Genomic DNA, 16,622 nt, shown 5'->3' on the forward strand with positions numbered 1-16,622 from the left:
TCTATCTTGGAGGACAGCATGAGGATTAAATGAGACAACATATGTAGATTGTTTAGAGTAATGCATAGCCTATAGTAAGCTCTAATAAAAGTTTGCCATTATTATTGTAAAGAAAAAATATGCTTGTTGAAGGAAAGACTTTTTTTTTGTTCTGAGTCTCTCATGCCAAGAGTTTCCACCAGCAAATGAACTTCATGAAGTCCTTTTCTACTGAAGTACCCCACCCACATGTCCTACCACATGAAATAGAAATTAAGGGAAGATTTAAAATAGTTAATCATTGTAGGCTGTCTGAAATAAGTTGGCATAAAATGTGCTTAAAATTTGCAAATTATACAAGCTACACCCTTTGAGTGCTTGCTCTTAAAAGTTTAATAATTTTCAGGAGTAATTTCTAGTTTTTTTTGTATTTGCAAATCCCAAAATAAAGGTAATTTTAATTAAAATAAGCATACAAAGCTCTAGCAATTCACATTTTTTTAGCTGAACAAATACATTCCCATTAAAAGCCGTGGGTTGTCATCATTCTATAAAACTTTAGTAGCATTGTTTTCTGATTTACAAACTCAGAAGCCTCAGTTTGGGAGTATTTTTGAAAACTTGAGATCCAGACCCCAGACCTTTTAAATTGCAACTTGTCTTTTTTCGTTGTTGTTGTTGTTTTTAATCTGCATCCAGAGTTTGTGCTTTAGTTCATGAGCTGTATAGATTATGCTTTAAGAAAAACTTCATTGTGATCCAAAGAGCATACCATAACAAATCTGTGAAGCACACACATCTTCAGAGAAACAAATCTTTTCCTCTGTGTTGAAAATAAGCCTTTGGGCGTGGACTATTTTTTTATTTCCATGGCTGCATTTCACTCCTTTCAACCCTTAAAAAAATCAAACTTAGCAGCTGAGAAATTCAGACCAAACTATTCATTTCTCACTGAGTTGCCAAAATGAATTAACTGTAGAGTTTAGGTAGTTGTAAAAGAATTGGTTATATTAATGGAAACAGTAGGCAGGCTCTTTATGTAAATGTTATAAAGATTGTTTGTGAAACTAGAAGATAAGTGTATTAAATGATGAGTGGGCATAATGTCTAAATAGGTAAGTACAATATTTGTGTGTCATCAAGTTTTAAAATATTTTGTCAGCTGAGGATACCGGGATGTACATAGGACAGTCATCCAGATAAGGTTCTGTTGGCAAGATATTTGTTGCCTAGTTGTTTTTTTCTGTCTCCATGTTTTTCATTTAATCTATCCTACAAGCCCTAGAAAATTATTATTCTCAGAACACCACTGCTCACACTGATCTGTTGCTGAAAAACATTTAATTACTGACAGAATAAAGTCTAAACACCTTTGATATTCTTTGATATTCTTCTATGACCTGGCTTCTAGTCACTTTTCCAGCTTATGTACCAGTCCTCTGATAAACTTTCTCCATTTTATCCAATCTTTTCTGCTTATTTTTCTCAAACTGTGGCACACATTTTGACCTTTATACTTATGCACCCACCATTCCCATGATTGATATTTTTTGCCTTGCCTCTCCATTCATTTAAGATCTAACCATGCTTTAGGGCCAAGATCAAGTCCTAGTTTGTCGTCAGAGCTTTCCCAGCTGATTTGCTTTCTGCTCAAATTAACTTTATTCTCTCTTTACCACAAGTTACAAGATTGTGGACATATGTGTATGTATGTATACATGCACACTCACATATCTACATGTAAACACACTTTATTATAGTACACTTGTATGGAATTTGTGTGTGTTTTGCTATTGTTCTTTTTTAGTTCCTTAGCTAAATTGCACACTTTTGAGGGCAGGAACACCTAGCATAATAACATGTAGTTGGTGCTCAAATGTTTGTCGTTGAAGTAATCCTGTATTTGTTAGCAGTAACAAATACAAATCCTGTATTTGTTAGCAGTAACAAATACAAATCCTGTATTTGTTAGCAGTAACAAATACAAATCCTGTATTTGTTAGCAGTAACAAAATCTGTTAGCAGTATTTTTCAGGATTATCCACTTGATTTTTTTTTAAATATATATTTCTGAATCCACAGTTTCAAGTTGATATTGAGAGATAATTTGATAATTATCAGAGATGTTCCTAGCAGCCATTTTCTGTTGAATGTGTTTTATGAGACTCAAGGTGCCACTTAAACAGTCATCTGCTACTTCATGGTCTTTTCTGCCTTTGGTGGGAATGTTCTTGAAAATCATAAAATCAGCTGTATGCTATTAGAGACAGTTTTAGATAACTCTAGATTGACTGAACATGGGCATTGAGTTTTGCATTTTAAGATGTTCAGTAGTTGTGAAGCAGTTCTGTGAGACAAAGTTTATCAAAATTGTGCTGAAATTTAAGGAATAAAGTATTTTCTAAAGCAAGAATTTAAATTAATCATTATGTGACTGAAAAAGACATGTTCTGACTATAAGTCAGTTTAGCAAGGTTTGAGATTTTCTTCGTGTAAAGAATAATTACTTCATCATACATTTCCTACACCAGTCAAGAGTTAAGCATTTGTGGTTGATCCAGGAATATTGTTGAAGTCTATGTAATTTCCTTCCTTTTTTTTCCTGTATCTTCTAGGATTGTATAAGTGCCCATTTAATAACTTGTTTTTTGTTAATTATACTAAATATAGTTGGGAGGTGGTGTTTGGAGATGTTCATCTCTCATTTATTCTCCATGATGTAAATATTCTACATTATTCTCTATGATATAAATATTCTACATTATAAAATACTCAAGTCTGTTCGGGACGTGAAATTAAAGTAACACATTACAGAAACCACTTTTGCTTGAGTAATTCAGCTACCTTTCTGTAGCTAAATTCAACGTATATTTTCAACTCTTGCCATGCTTGGCGTTTTTATAACATTTTCGTCTCTGTCGATCATTTCTTTCTTGAAATACATTTTTCTCCTGACTTCCTACTTCTCCCTCTACCTTTTTGGCTCTTCCTTTTCAGTTTTTCTTCTTGGCTTATATCTGCTGGTCCCTTAAATGGTGATGTTTCTTAGGGTTTTTTTCTTGGCTCTCTTGATTTCCCTCTCGACATATTCTGTGATATTATTTGTGTGGTCTTGATTAGTATCTAAATGCTCATGATTTTCCTCTTTCTCTCTAGTCCAACTCTCTTCTGAACCATGGATCTATATATTTATTCATTCAGTAAATAAATACTTATAGAGCTCCTGTTGTTTTCCTGGCATTGTTCAAGGTAATAGAATACGGACCTGAACAAGACATTGCATTTTCTTGGAGGAAAACAGATGATGAACACGCTAATCATTTCAGACAGCCCTTACAACTATGAAGGCACTAGATAATGGCTTAGACTGGTAGGGATGGGGTTGAGGCAGCAGAACGGCACTGTTTGGACAGGGAGTCAGGGAGCCTTTCTGGGATGTGACATTTTGAATCAGCAGTGTGAACATCTGAGGTGGTTTTTAGCCTCATGCACAGTCTCACTGTGTATGAGAATCACCTGTGGACCTTTAAAAACTATTTAAACTTAGCCTTCACCCCCAAATATTCATATTTAACTGAACTAAAATGGGACTAAGCACTTGAATGTATAAAAACCTTCCTGTGATGTTAATGCACAGCAGTAGTTGAAAATCACTGATCAAGAGGAGCAGAAATCAAGTTAATGGGAAGAACTAGCATTTGAAGTCTCACTCTTATCAAATTGTGAGCTTCATGAAGTTAATCACGAAGTTGCATCATTTTTTAAGTCATAATTTTTATACCTGGAGTCTAGTATTTCAAACTGAACAGGCATGTCCAAAGCTGAAATTAATATCCCTTATCTCTCCTTTCCTAATAAAACCCTGCTGTTCCTTCTGTATGTCTTATCCCAGAACCAGGGGCTACAAAACAAAATCTAGATAACTTCCTTGATTTCCTCCTCACGTTTCCAGCCAGTCTTCAAGTACTGTTTGACTCTGTTTCCTAAATGTTTCTGTAGTCTCTGCTCTTCTGTTTCTTTTGCCACTGTACACTCTCACCTTTTAAAGATCAACATTCAGAAGCCTCCAGTCCCAACTACTTTCCTGCAGGTGATCCTCACCCCATACCTTCTCCCAGTGTGATACTGAGTTCTTTGTAAACCACAAATCTAATTGAGTCACTTACCTGCTTACTTCCCTTTTTTGGCCCCTCATTGCCCTCAGAATAGCATCCAACTCCTCTGACTTGATCCAGCCTTAAATGACTTCTCCATCCTTAATTCTGGCCCACTCCCTCTCATCTATTCTAAGCTTCAACCAAACTGAACTACTTAGAGTTGCTGAACATGAATACATTTCATTTTTGGTTGCTCCTAACTTCTGGTAAAGAGAGAATACTTGTTTGGGATAATATTCCCTATTCCACACTCCCTGACCCCTGCTTGTTTTTCAGGTATGAGCTTGAATGTCACCTCTGGTAAACCTTTCGTGGGATATGCAGTATTAGGCCAGTAAAACCACGTTTACTTACCCCATTTTACCACTTTAGTACAATCAAAGTACTGTGTTATTGTCACTGTCACCAATGTCCAGCCAACATTTAATTAATGAGCAGACATTTAAATGTTAAGAACTTTAATCTTTAAAATTAATGAATAAATGTTCTAAGTGAAAAGAAACTTTTATGAATTATATATACTTTTTAACATAAATTAACTTTTTCATAGGAGAACTATGCCATTTTTGGGTCAGGACTGGAGATCTCCTGGATGGAGTTGGATTAAGACAGAAGATGGCTGGAAGAGTTGTGAATCTTGTAGTCAGAAACTTGAAAGAGAGAATAACCATTGTAACATCAGTCACAGCATGTAAGTTACAGCTGAGCAGAACCATGCCATTTGCCAGTTTAGCATGTATGGCCTTACCTATTTTTCAAGTCCCTGCAAAGCTCCATAACTTTTGAGACTTGCCCACCCAGAAGGCTGGTGTGAAGAAACAAGTTATTTAGCTAAAAAATGAGGCTAGTAGATTGCCTAATATTCATACACAGATGCTTTTTTCTTTTTTTTTAATTTAAAACATTTAATCCTCACAATAATTGGGAGAGAGGTATTATTATTAATCCCACATTATAGCTGAGGAACCTGAGGAAATTAAAATACACAGTTTTGGTGGCATGTATCAGAAATGTAATAATAGTGGCTTACACAAGACAAATCAGTTTTTCTCCCTTGAAAGCCTGAGTTGGCATGATGACTTTGCTCGTAACATTGTCAAGGGGCCAAGCACAGTCTGTCTTGTTGCTCTGCCATCCGAAGAGTGCAGCCTTACCTGCATGGTCCAAAACGGTGTATTACCTGCCACATTTGTGCTCAGGCCGAAGGGTAGGTGGGGTTGGTGAGACACAACCTGTGTTTCAGTGGCACAGCCCAAAAGTTACATGCATCACGTTGCCCACACCTTGTTGGCTAGAGCACTAGTGCAAGGGAGGCTGGGGGTTGTGGCCCAGCCGTGTGTCCAGATAAAAACCAGAGACTGCATGAGCACAGAAACAGGGTAGGTGGCTATCGTATGATGACTACAGTGTCTACCACAGTGGTGTTTGAGAATTTGGAGGGCTAGGAAGGTCTTGAGATAGCCTCCTCTAGAATGTCATGGGTCTAGTCATTTATTGTATATTATTTTACATTTGTGTAATTATCAACTGTGTGCTTGATGGGCCATATGTTTTTCTGACAGAAGTTTAGTAATGTTAGACCAGAGACTGGTTTTTGCAGTATTTGAAGCAGAAATTAATTTTCTATTTTAGTTACAGTGAGGATAACACATAATATTTGTTAAACTTATATTGTAGCAGTTCTCTGCCACACTAAGATGTATTTAATGTTGATAGCTGTAAAACATATTTAAAGTTTGTAATTATGCTGTTGGTATTGCATAATGTTATACAGTTATGAATTCTCTAGGTCATTTTTACTATTTTTTATGGCAATTTTTTAAAAATTTAAAGTTGGTTGGCTGTATCTAGAAATGTTAGGTGTCTCACATTTACTCCCAATAGCCACTATTAAATGTGGATTTTAGGATGGGGAGATATATTACAGAATGTCAATTTAAAAAAAGCTGTAATGCTTGAAGTACAGTGTTACTGCTGCATCTGCGGTGAGGAATTTGTGGGAATTTGTTTTTTTCCCTCATGTATTCTTTTTCCCATCATCTCAAACACATTTTAAATGTCAGAGAATTGGTTTTTTTTGCGCTGCACACATAAAATTAGAGAATACAGTCGAGATATGTTTTCTTTGCATAACTGGCTACCCTTCTGTCTCCCTTTCCCCTTCCCCCAAACTTACCTACAGATCCGCCCCTTTGAATCAATGGCTGCTAACACAAGCATCCCTGTGCAAAAAGGTTTTATGACAGCAACCCTGGCTACCCTCTGTGGGGCACAGTGAGCGAGAACTAGTCAGCACCACCTTTTACCCCACCTAGTTGCTTTGCAGTACTGGGACCGCCCCGGCTTCCTACTCTGCCATTTCGTTCATCTTTCGTTCATCTTCCTCGGACTTCTGTCCGTTCCTACCAAAATGCAAATCCAAACCTGTGGGTAGAGGCTGTTGGTGACCTGAAACTGCAGCAGATGTTTAATATATCCTTTCTCTGGAAGGAAAAACCACTTAACTTTGAACCTAAAATTGATTTTAAAAAGATAAGACCATATGTAATCACCATTTAAAATCACTATATAAATGACCTTCTCTTTCCCCCACATGTCTTTGAGAAACATAGCACCCCTAATTCTTTGATTTAAGGTGGGCTTTCAAAACTTAGAAAAAGAACTATAGTAAAAATAATTTAGGTAATCAAGATTCTACGTAACTTTGTTAATTTTCTTTTTTGTGAACGTGCGGGAAAATAGGCCTTTAGTATCCTTCTGCTTACTTTTCAACTCATTTTAGTATTCAAAGTTTAGAGAACATAGGGAAGAAATTAAGCAATTCAACATGGTTGATCTGGGGGAAGCCAGCCAGTTCATACTCTGAATCCTTGATTAAGCTGCTCTTTCAAGCAACATTCATGATATTACTGAGGTTTAAACATAGTTTGATGGACAGAGGATTCATCTTAACCCTGACCTAAGGAAGCCTTTTATTAGGCTGTTGATTCAGAATAGAAGGTAGATCAGCTGGGGTCCAGATTGAAGAGAGGACAGCCAGTTAAGGGTTTCAGTAGACAGGTGAGAAATGTTGAGTGCTGCCTATGGTGATGTCTGCACAGCTGGACAGAGGGTCAGGATCAGTAAAAGAGTGAGTCACAGATTGATTGGACTAGCCAAAAGGGTGGCCCTGAGAAGGACTCTGAGGGTTCAGCTGGGGAAATGGTGTAAGTAAATAATCTGGCTGGGTCTTCTCTCCAGCATAGTGTTTCTGCCACTCAGTTTTATGTTTGACGACAGAAATTGTATGATTCCTGTAAAGGAAAGATATTGAAGAAGAGTGTCTAGATACTATATATCTTTAAGAATTTCTAACTTTTTCCATCGTATTTCAGTGTTATTATGGGCACTGTAATTGCCTATAGTTATTTCAGTATAACTATAGGCACTGTTGAGGATATATAAGAAGTTGTTCCTTGTCTTTTATGAAGTTGACATTTGACAAGGGAGTGTGTAGTCAAACATAACGCATTCAGCTCAGTCTTGGCAGAGATGCTTCTGGGTTCTTTGCATTGAATTTTCTAAATCTTTTTTATTGCATTATTTTTTATACCTCATAAAACATTATATTTTCTATTCAAATTTGAATGTCTTAACACTTACTTTGGTAATTTGGTTCTCAGTGGGCTTAGCAATGGGGGCCATCGTATTTTAAGGTTCTACCAAAATTATCTTCAACTCTAGTAGTTCCCAGGATATCCCAAGATAATGGAATTCTATAAAAAGCATTTTTAAATTGTGCATCCCCCAAGGAAACAAGATAGAAGAAGCTACATTTTTGGTTCCCTTATGAGAATGTGAACATAGTCTCTGGTTACCATGAGGGATAGAGAATTCAGGGGATCCTTCTAGCCCTTGAAGTGTGTACTGGGCTCGAAAGCCACTGTACCTTGGAGAGGAGACATCCTGTATCCATTTAAGTAAATATCCTTGTTAGCACATTGGCATTTTCCCCTTAGGATCTTTAGAGTATTGTTACAGGTTTCAGCAAAAATCCGGATGGCCTTCCTGATACCCTTTCTTTAGTGACTGGAAAGAAAAAGAAAATTAATTTCAGTGTCGGACTCAGCACTGTTTCAAGCAGTATTTGTTAGTGCTTCTTAAATTAATGATTTTCTCTGGATTGTAAACTCTTTTCTCTGACTTTAATATTATCTCTTCCCCAAATTTGTGGGTTTTGTCAATTATAAAGCAACATGTGCTCTTTGTAAATGAAAAACAACAGAAAATTCATGCAGTCCTGAAGCATAGAACGTGAAGGGTGAAGTTCCCCTTTTCTAGCTCAGATCCTTTTCTGCACAGTCACCTCCTGCATAGTCACGCTCACCAGATGTCAGGGTCTGCAAAGAATCGTGGTCATTTTCTCCACCCCAGTCCCTGCTGTTGCCTGGTGGTTTCAGTGTCCACCTGTGGGACTCACAGCCTCTGGCCTTAGTACTGTCCTCTTTGTTCCTAGGATCTCCTTCTCTCCTCTCCTCTTCTCTTCTCTGTCTCAGCCACCCACTCCCATGGTCCAGACTCATGAATTCGGGCATCCCAGTCCTTAAGCATAATCTTCTCACCTTCCAGATTTCCTGACTACCACCTCAACCGTTGCCTTATTTTTTCTATCCTATCAACCTTCTTTTTATCATGTCTCCTTTTGTCCAGCTTATATTCCATGATCCATTGTTTCAGTAACACTCTTGCCGTTACCCTAAACTCCATCCCAGTCTTTTTTTAAAAAACACACTCAAATGGCATATTCCCAACCCTAAATGAACCAACACATGAGCAGCTAAGAAATATAAGAAAGAAGATTCACACCAGAGAACACAGTGGGGACATCATCAATTCACTCACCTGCTTTCTTCTGAATTTATTCTCCCATTGCTTGCTCCTCCTTGTTCACCCACTCATTTATTTGCTCTTTTCACTTGCTCACTCATTTATTCTTCCACTCATTCTGTAAACTGATGTTTCTTGGTCATCTGCTATGTGCCTGTAGGGCCCCCATGCGGCCCACAGCCCCACTGTGTTTGCTTGGTTGGCCTGCTCTACTCCTCTTTGTGTTATCAATATTTCAAACTCCTTCACTCTCCTCTGATGTTCGGCTCCCTACATACTCCTTCTCCATCTTTTCAAAACAACTGGATCTCTTGTGTCACCAGGAAATCCAGAGCCATCAGACTTTTTCTCAGAACCTTAAGTTGATTTAAAATTTTCATCTTCATTAACTTTATCCTCAATCTTTATTTTTTGTCCAGAACACCTGAGATATTCTGAACAGAGGCTTATTTTTGTTAATTATCTCACAGGGAACAGTAAGTGTGTTGCCCTTTGCCTGTTGATTACCCCCAGGGGTAGAGTCATAGGGATTTTTCCTACATAAGTGGTAGTGGCTTTTCTTTGCTCTTGATGGGAAGGACACAGCTTTCCCCACCCCTCCAGAAAGAGTTTCCTTGGAAATGGCATGGGCCGGAGTCCTACCTCTACTCCTTTGTTGGGTAGATAAAATCTACCCAGGAGCCAGACTTAGAGATGTCTCTCGTCTTATTATTACACATACTGTTACACCTGTTTAGTCCACAATATATTAAGGATTTACTATGTGCTATGGTGTCAGGATACAGCAATAAATGAAACATGAAAACCCATGTCTGATGGAGCTTGCATTCTGGTGAAACAGATAGGCAGTGGACAAGATGAGTTCCGCAGTGTAGTAATTGTGATAGTATGTGGGAGATAAGAAATGCTAAGGATGGGTGGTGTTAGAGGAAGATCTACAGAGAGTGGCCTCTAAGAAGCCATCTGTGGAAGCAAACCTTAGGCAATGAGAGCAGGATGAATGGATGTCTGAGGGCAGGGCCTCCCCGGCAGGGAAAGAAAAAGTGCAAAGACCTCAAGGCAGGAGTACATCATCTGGCATATTCAGGGACAGCAGGGTTCCAGCATGGATAAGGGGAGCCCAGAAGTGGGGCCGGTAGGAGACAAGATCCCAGCCTGACTGGGTCCCAGCTGTGAAGTGCCTGTTGTCATAGTAAGGACTTGGGCTTTTCGGAGTGAAGTAGGGAGTCAGGGTTTTGAGCAGAGGAGTGATTTGTTTAGGCCTATGCTTTAACAGGATTATTCTGGCTACTGTGTTAAGAACAGACTTCCAAGAGGCAGGACAGAAGCAAGTGGACCAGTTCTTAAGAGGCTTGGGTTAACCCCCATGGGAAATGATCATGGCTTGGAGAGAAAGGAGGTGGTGGATGAGGAAGGGCTCAAATCCTGGGTGTATTCTGCAGGTGGAACTGACACGTGGAATGTGTATGGTGCAGTAAGAGGGTCGAGGGGTGAGACTAAGACTTTGGCCTGAGCAGCTGGAAGGTAGAGTTCCATTAACTGAAATAGCATCTAAATCTGCATTGCCTTGCACAGGGTCCTTGGGTCTGTGCCTAGGAACAGAACCACAGTGTCACAGGTCATGCACCTCTTTCCCTTTCCAGTGAGGTGGTGTCAGCATGTTCTCCTAATGCATTGCATGTTCATCCTTTTCCTCCACTTGTATTTCCTGGAAGTTGTTCCATGTCAGTGTGCATTGAGTTCCTCATTCATTTTAATGATGGCATTTCATTGTTTAGGTATACCATAACTTATTTGTCCAAGCTTCCACTGACATCATTTTGGCTGTTTCCCACTTTTCATTATTTCTGGTAGTATAGCATGGGTCATCTGTGAATATCTCTTTGCATACTTGTGTGAATATTTATGAAATCTAAGTTCCTAATAGAATTGTATATTTAAAATTATAGTATTGTCACATTACCTTCTGTAATTTTGCACCAGTTTATACTCTGAATAGTAGTGTACACAGATTCCCATTACTTCACACTTCACCCAAGATGTGTGTGTGTCAGTTCAGGTTACACACTGCACAAGGGGAGGGTTTCATCATGAGGGAATAATGGCTGAAATGCATCTGTGTGCCTTGTGTAGGCTGCATGTGTGTCTTCATCTAAAGGTGCTGTCTGCTCCCATGCCATCTGCATTTTGGGGACAGTGCACAAGGTGTTTACAGCAGCCTTGTCTTTGTAATTACTTTAACTAGTTTGGTGGGCAAAAAACATTAGACATTTTATTTCTTTTCCTTTCCCTTTCCTGTCCTTTCTTTTGTTCATTCGTTTGTTCTTTTTTTTTTTTTTTCCGAGATGGTGTCTTGCTCTGTCACCCAGGCTGGAGTGCAGTGGCGTGATCTCGGCTCACTGCAACCTGTGCCTCCTGGGTTCAAGCAATTCTCCTGCCTCAGCCTCCTGAGTAGCTGGGACTACAGGCACCCACCACCACACCTGGCTAATTTTTGTATTTTTAGTAGAAACAGGGTTTCGGCATATTGACCAGAATGGTCTTGATCTCCTGACCTCAGGTGATGCACCCGCCTCAGCCTCCCAAAGTGCTGGGATTACATGCGTGAGCCACCGTGCCCAGCCTGTTTCTTTATTAAGTAAGAGAGCTCTTTTAAAAGAAATTATATTTCCCCTGTTTACACTTATAAAAAACTAAGAAGATAAGAATAGTTAATTTACAAAACACTAGGATGCACAGTGCAACAACAGGAGAAATCAAAGTTTTTTCAACCAACATAGTTCAATTGGGAAGGGAAAGATTTTTTCAACTGGATAAACATGCAAGGAAAAATGAAACTCTACTACTCACTGTTACTGTGGACATAGCATTAATATTAGATGGATTGTAGAATGAACTGTAAAAGGCTAAAACTGTAAAGTTTTAAGAAGAAAACAATATTTTCACAATGTAAAGTAGGCAGATTGCTTACCACACAAAAACCACAAGCTGTGAAAGAAAAAAAGATAAACTTTATATTAAAAACTTATACCTAAAGTCATCATTAGAAAGGCAGAGCAATGGCTGGGCGTGGTGGCTCAGGCCTGTAATCCCAACACTTTGGGAGGCCAAGGCGGGCAGATCACCTGAGGTCAGGAGTTCAAGACCAGCCCGGCCAACATGGTGAAAACCTGTCTCTACTAAAAATACAAAAAAAAAAAAAAAAAAAAAATTAGCCGGGCATGGTGACAGGTGCCTGTAATCCCAGCTACTCAGGAAGCTGAGTCAGGAGAATCACTTGAACCTGGGAGGTGGAGGTTGCGGTGAGCAGAGATCCTGTCATTGCACTCTAGCCTGGGCAACAAGAGCAAAACTCCATCTGAAAAAGAAAAAAGAACAAGATTTACTATAAAATGTAAAATCACCACAATCAAGAGAGTGGTATGTGGTATTGGTGAAAAGATAGATACACAGGTCAGTGGAACAGAACAGAGGACCCCAGATAAGTCCATACAGATATGGTTGGTTTATTTTTGACAGTGGTGTAAAGGCACCTCTTAATATATTCCATGGAGAAAGTGTAATCTTGTCAACAAATGGACTAGAAAACTAGATGTGTATATGCAAAAATAAATAAATAAATAAATAACCTGTACAGCTCACATTTTATACAAAAATGAACTCAAAATGGATCATATACCTAAATGTAGAATGTAAAACTGTAGAACTTATGGAAGAAACCCAAAGGAAAGTCTGCATGATCTTGGGCAGAGTTTTTAGATATGATACCAAAAGCACAATCCATAAAAGAAAAAAATCTATAATTTGCATTTTATCAAAATTTTAAAATTCTGCTCTCAGAGAACACATTTGTAAGTCACATATCTGACAAAGGGTTAGTATCCAGAATAATAAAGAACACTTAAAACTCAACAATAAGAAAACAACCCAGTAAAAAATTGGGGAATAGTTTTGGTGAACCTGTACTTCACCAAACAACTTGCATGGATTGCAGAGAAGCCCATGCAAATAAGCAGAGAAAAATAAGCATGTGATGCCCAACATAATTTATTGTTAGGGAAACAAATGCAAGCAATCCAGAAGGTAAACACTGCAGCTAGCCTAAGGCCACAGTACCATTTGGGGCAAGCAGCTGACCAGCTAGAGATATAACAGTATGTTCTGGGGAATGAGACTGCCACAGTGGGCCTAGGTGATTTGGAAGGCTGTGCACCTTCTTCATAAGGTACCAGCACAGGCCTACATCAGTAGCTAAGATGAAAGAACAATCACGAAGCATCCCAGTGCTGGCAAGGGCAGTGCCAAGTGCTGGCAGGAATATGCTCTCCAACCCTGCTACTGGGAATGCAGAATGGCACAGCCACTCTGGAAAACAGTGTGGCAGCTTCTTACTGTATTACACTGCCTTAGGACCTGGCAGTCTCACTCCTAGGTGTTTACCCAAGGTAAGTGAAAATTCATGCTCACACAAAACCTGCATGTGACTGTTAATAGAGTTTTATTCAGTAATTGCCAACACTCAAAATCAGATATCCTTCAACTGGTGAATGAATAAACAAATTGTGGTAACATCTCTACAGCAGAATACCACTCAAAAGTCAAAAGGAACAAACTATTAATTCCCACTACATGGATGAATCTTAAATTCGTTTTGTTTAGTGAAAGAAACCAAACCTAAAAGGCCTCCATACTGTATGATTCTATTTAAAGGATGCTCTAGAAAAAGCACAACCGTAAGGAAGAAGAACAAATCAGTGGTTGCCAGGGGTTAAGAGTTGGGGAAAGGAGTTGATTACAAAGAGAGCGAGAGGCAGTTTGGGGAGTGATGGGACTGTGTTAGATTTGACTGTGCACCTGTCAAAACCCATGGAACTGTGCACCACAAAATTTCACTAAAATCAACAAAGATGTTTGTGTGTGTGTTACTGGGGGGAGTGCCCAAGTGATACAAACTGTGACAGATGAATCAAATGGTATTACAAACTTATCCCATAATCCAGGGGTCCCCAACCCCTAGGCCACGGATCGGTACCTGTCCGTAGCCTGTTAGGACCCGGGCCACAGAGCAGGAAGTGAGCAGAGGGCAGGCAAGCATTACTGCCTGAGCTCTGCCTCCTGTCAGGTCAGCAGCAGCATTAGATTCTCATAGGAGCATGAACCCTGTTGTGAACTGTGCATGTGAATGATCTAGGTTGCTCACTCACTCCTTTTGAGACTCTAACTATGATGTTAGAGTGATGATCTGAGGTGGCACAGTTTCATCCTGAAACCATCCCCCCTCCTCGCCCCAGTCTGTGGAAAAACTGTCTTCTAAGAAATTGGTCCTTGGTGCCAAAACGGTTAGGGAATGCTGCCATAACCATAGTGAAATGGATGTGGAATTAGCTGACCTATCAGTAACTTTGGAAAACAGTGTTTTGACAGGATGCTGTAAGGCTAAAGATAAAACCTCTGGTTAGTGCACTTGTTTCTCATAGGGGCATGGGTTAGCAATCTCAAAACTGTACGTATTCTAGGAAGAAGTTACAAATAAGGAAGGATGGTGCTAGAGTTATCCTGTGGTTCTGGATCAGGGTTGGAGGTGTCAGCATGAACTAGGGCTGTTGGTTTTTTCAGAGAGAGAGAAATGTGTGTCTATGCATGTGTGAGTTAGTGTAACACATCTGTTTTCTAAGTCTGTCGACAGAGGGCCTTAGAGCAGTGACACCTGCATCAGTGACCAGAGCCAGCCTGAGATGGTGGATCCTAAGGGCTCCTGAGGGAAGGGGTTGGTTCCAGGGCTGGGGTAGGGCAAATGAAAGGTGAGTGATGGCAGTCTGTCAGATATCAGAAGGGTAGATGTCCGTCAAAAAGTGCTGCATTGGCCAAAGCTGGAGCAGTTCGAGCCACAGGATAGACAACAGTAGTAATGGATTACAACCTAAAAAAGAAAAGAAATAGCCATCCATTTAGGCTGATATCAATACATAAATGAATGCATAAGTGAAGGATAAGGAACAGTTCTTCCTTGTAAAATTCCAGTTAATAAATGTAGAAGGAATAAGGGAAATAGAAAATCACCATGATAATTGTTATAAGCACAGTCCCTTGACAGATGCAGCAAGGTGAAATCTAACAGGTGAAAGAATTAGGAGAAATAGAATATCTGCCAAGTCTCCCCCCAAATAGCTATTCATTACAAAGGGAACAATACTTTACAGTGGAGAAACCTGGTAGACACAGCCCCAACCAAGAACTCAAAGGTGGCATCATATTGGCAGCAGGTACCTGTGATGTGGTGCTGTGTGAGTGGCACATCATCTGTGGTGGTTTTCCCTAAGCTGAATCAGGAGAAAACAGCAGACAAACCCAATTTGAAGGACATTCTACAAAATAATTGACCAGTACTCTTCAAGGTGATGAGAGGAGACTACAAACTCTTCTGGCATGGGGGGCCATGGAAGTGTGTCAGCTAAGTACAGTGTGGATCCTGGACTGGGCCCAGCAGCAGACAGGCTCTGGTGGGTGGCCTGGCAAAACAACAAAGCCTGTGATTGAGCTGGGAGTACCATGCCAGAGTTCCTCTTCTGGTGTTGATCCTTGTTCTATGGCTGCATGAAGGTGGGTGGAAACTTGGGGACACCGTGTGTCCTGCCTCTGAAACTCTTGTGCAAGTCTAAAATCATCTTTAAAAGTCTTCTTAAGTCATCATTAAGAAAATTAATAGGCAAGCCAGAGACATCACGTAGTCTGACTGTGCTGTCAGTCATGTCTGGGGCCTGCGTCAGCACAGGACTCGTGATGGTGGCTTACCTCTTAGCTCCCAAGGAGAGGCAGAGTGGTGAGCCTCCCTGGTGATTGACTTAATAGCTATATGGAGCTTTCTATGGTGTCTTGATTGGGTATGTGTTACAGGAGGTACACAGGTCAGGACTCCCTGAACTGTACTTAAAAGTCTATTCTGCTGTATATGAATTATGCCTCAGGAGAGAGAAGAGAACTTATGCTCCATTTGGAATTTATCTTGGAGCATGACGTGAGGAACAAATCTGTTTGTGTCTTTGTGCAGTAGCTGTCCAGTTACTGCAGCAGCACTACTAACTGAAAAGCCCCTTCCCTGCTGTGTTGAGATATCTCTTTTTCCCATACTAAATTTCCATGGGCAATTGGGGCTACAGGGTTTTCTCTCTGTCTTCATGGACTTCCCTCATCACACTGATGTAAATAGAGAGGCTTAATACTGTGTTTTTATGTCAGCTGGGGCTAGAGTCTTCACCATTGTGGTTCTTACTCAGAGTTGTCTGGTTATTTGTGCTTACTGGTTCTTCTTCTCCTTTTATTTTAGATACAGAAGGTCCATGTACAGATTTGTTACATGAAAATATTGCATGAGGCTGGGGTTTGGAATACAGATCCTGTCACCTAGTTAGTATAGTACCCAATAGGTACTTGTTTTTAACCCACCCCCACTCCCTCTACCTTCTAGTAGTCCCCAGTGTCTGTTGTTCCCATATTTGTGTCCATGTGTGCTCAATGTTTAGCTCCCATTTATAAGTGAGAACATGTGGTATTTGGTTTTCTGTTCCTGCATTAATTTGCTTAGAATTAAGTCAAGCTCCATCCATGTTGCTGCAAAGGGTG

The 16,622-nt window shown here is 39.8% G+C and overlaps 1 protein-coding gene across 1 annotated transcript in view; it reads left to right on the forward strand.

Annotated features, from left to right (window-relative positions):
- The window catches only part of LOC117977588 (tubulin beta-8 chain-like), a 122,121-nt gene that overhangs the window by 1,582 nt on the left and 103,917 nt on the right, over positions 1-16,622 (forward strand). Inside the window, 1 exon segment of the mRNA XM_055106589.1 lies at positions 4,687-4,827. Within this exon segment, the coding sequence (XP_054962564.1) occupies positions 4,694-4,827 (134 nt within the window). The 5' untranslated portion in view covers positions 4,687-4,693.

Source organism: Pan paniscus, chromosome X, assembly GCF_029289425.2.
Source record: "Pan paniscus chromosome X, NHGRI_mPanPan1-v2.0_pri, whole genome shotgun sequence".
Lineage (NCBI taxonomy): Eukaryota > Metazoa > Chordata > Mammalia > Primates > Hominidae > Pan > Pan paniscus.